At 61.2% G+C, this 1,420-nt stretch overlaps 1 protein-coding gene across 1 annotated transcript in view; it reads left to right on the forward strand.

Annotated features, from left to right (window-relative positions):
* The window catches only part of LOC103924741 (zinc finger protein 271-like), a 19,627-nt gene extending 18,407 nt beyond the window's left edge, over window positions 1–1,220 (forward strand). Inside the window, exons 4-5 of the mRNA XM_009333316.1 lie at window positions 18–160; window positions 359–1,220. Of these exons, the coding sequence (XP_009331591.1) occupies window positions 18–160; window positions 359–1,220 (1,005 nt within the window). The remainder of the gene's footprint in view (window positions 1–17; window positions 161–358) is intronic.
* Window positions 1,221–1,420: the final 200 nt, after the last annotated feature.

Raw genomic sequence — 1,420 nt, forward strand, 5'->3', positions numbered from 1 at the left:
GTCCACACGCCGGCAAGGACTGTGGCAAGCGCTTTGGCGACAAGTCACGCCTCACCGTCCACCAGCGCATCCACACCGGCGACCGGCCCTTCCGCTGCCCCACCTGTGGCAAGGGCTTCCGCCAGAAGATCGCCTTGGTCAAGCACCACTGTGTCCATGAGCGTGGCAGGGACAAGGGAGGCAGCAAAGACACCAGTGCCAACACCAATGCCAACGCTGACACCGATGCCAATGGCAATGGCAATGCCAATGCCAGCGCCAACACCAATGCCAGTATCAAGACCAATGCCAATGCCAATGTCAATGCCAATGCCAAGGTGGCTGGCAAAGATGAGGAGAGCCCGGCTATCCCCTGTAGGCGGCTCCCCATTGGCAAGCGGCCCTTCTCCTGCAGCAAGTGTGGGAAGAGCTTTGCCCAGAAGGCCCAGCTGGCAGTCCACCACCGCATCCACACCGGGGAGCGCCCCTTCCTCTGCACCGACTGCCCCAAAGCCTTCATCGACAAGTCCCGCCTCGTCGTCCACCGCCGCACCCACACTGGCGAGCGTCCCTTCCAGAAGGTCGCCCTCACCACCCACCAGCGGGTCCACACGCGGGAGCACCAGCCACCGCCAGCCCCAGTTACCCTCGGACCCCAGGGTGAGGAGTGGCCCTTCACCTGTGTCGTCTGCGGGAGAGGTTTCCGCAAGGAGATCGCCCTTGTCACCCACCGGCGGGTCCACACCAAGTATGAGCCCAACCGCTGCAGCAAGTGTGAGCAGGTCTTCCCCAACAGGGCCCAGCTCTGGCTCCACCAGCCCTCCCATGCCGAAGACCGGCCATTCAAGTGTGCCACATGCGGGAAGGACTTCAAGAGGAAAGAGATCTTGATTACCCACCAGCGGGTCCACACGGGAGAAGCGCCCTTCCAGTGCCCCCAGTGCAGCAAAAGCTTCTCACAGAAGGCCAACCTCATGAAGCACCAGCTCACTCACACCCACCGGGGCCCGTTTATCTGCTCTGACTGTGGGCAAAGCTACACCACCATCGGACATTTCAAGAGGCACCAGAGGAGGAACCACCTCAAGAAGCAAAGTCCTCCTGGTGAGGGAGAGGAGCCCCCTGAGGACCTGGCAACCGGCCATGTGCCACCGGAGCCAGTGGGTGGCCACAGCAGCGCCATCATCGTGGTGAAGACAGAGGCTGATGCTGATGAGTATGAGGTCCTACAGGTCCCATGATGGCAAGGATCAGGCACTCAGGGAGGGAAGGGATGATGTCTGCTCACTTGGGGATGGGGATGCTGCGTCCGCCACCAAGGTCCATGGTCCCATGGAAGCTGCTCCCCTGGGAACATCTCACAGTATTTGGTGGGAGCCAGGAGTGCAAAAACCTGGGAGGATCGGGACTTCAGCACACAGCAATCCCTGAAACAAACCTC

Source organism: Pygoscelis adeliae, unplaced genomic scaffold (genome assembly GCF_000699105.1).
Source record: "Pygoscelis adeliae isolate BGI_AS28 unplaced genomic scaffold, ASM69910v1 Scaffold88, whole genome shotgun sequence".
Lineage (NCBI taxonomy): Eukaryota > Metazoa > Chordata > Aves > Sphenisciformes > Spheniscidae > Pygoscelis > Pygoscelis adeliae.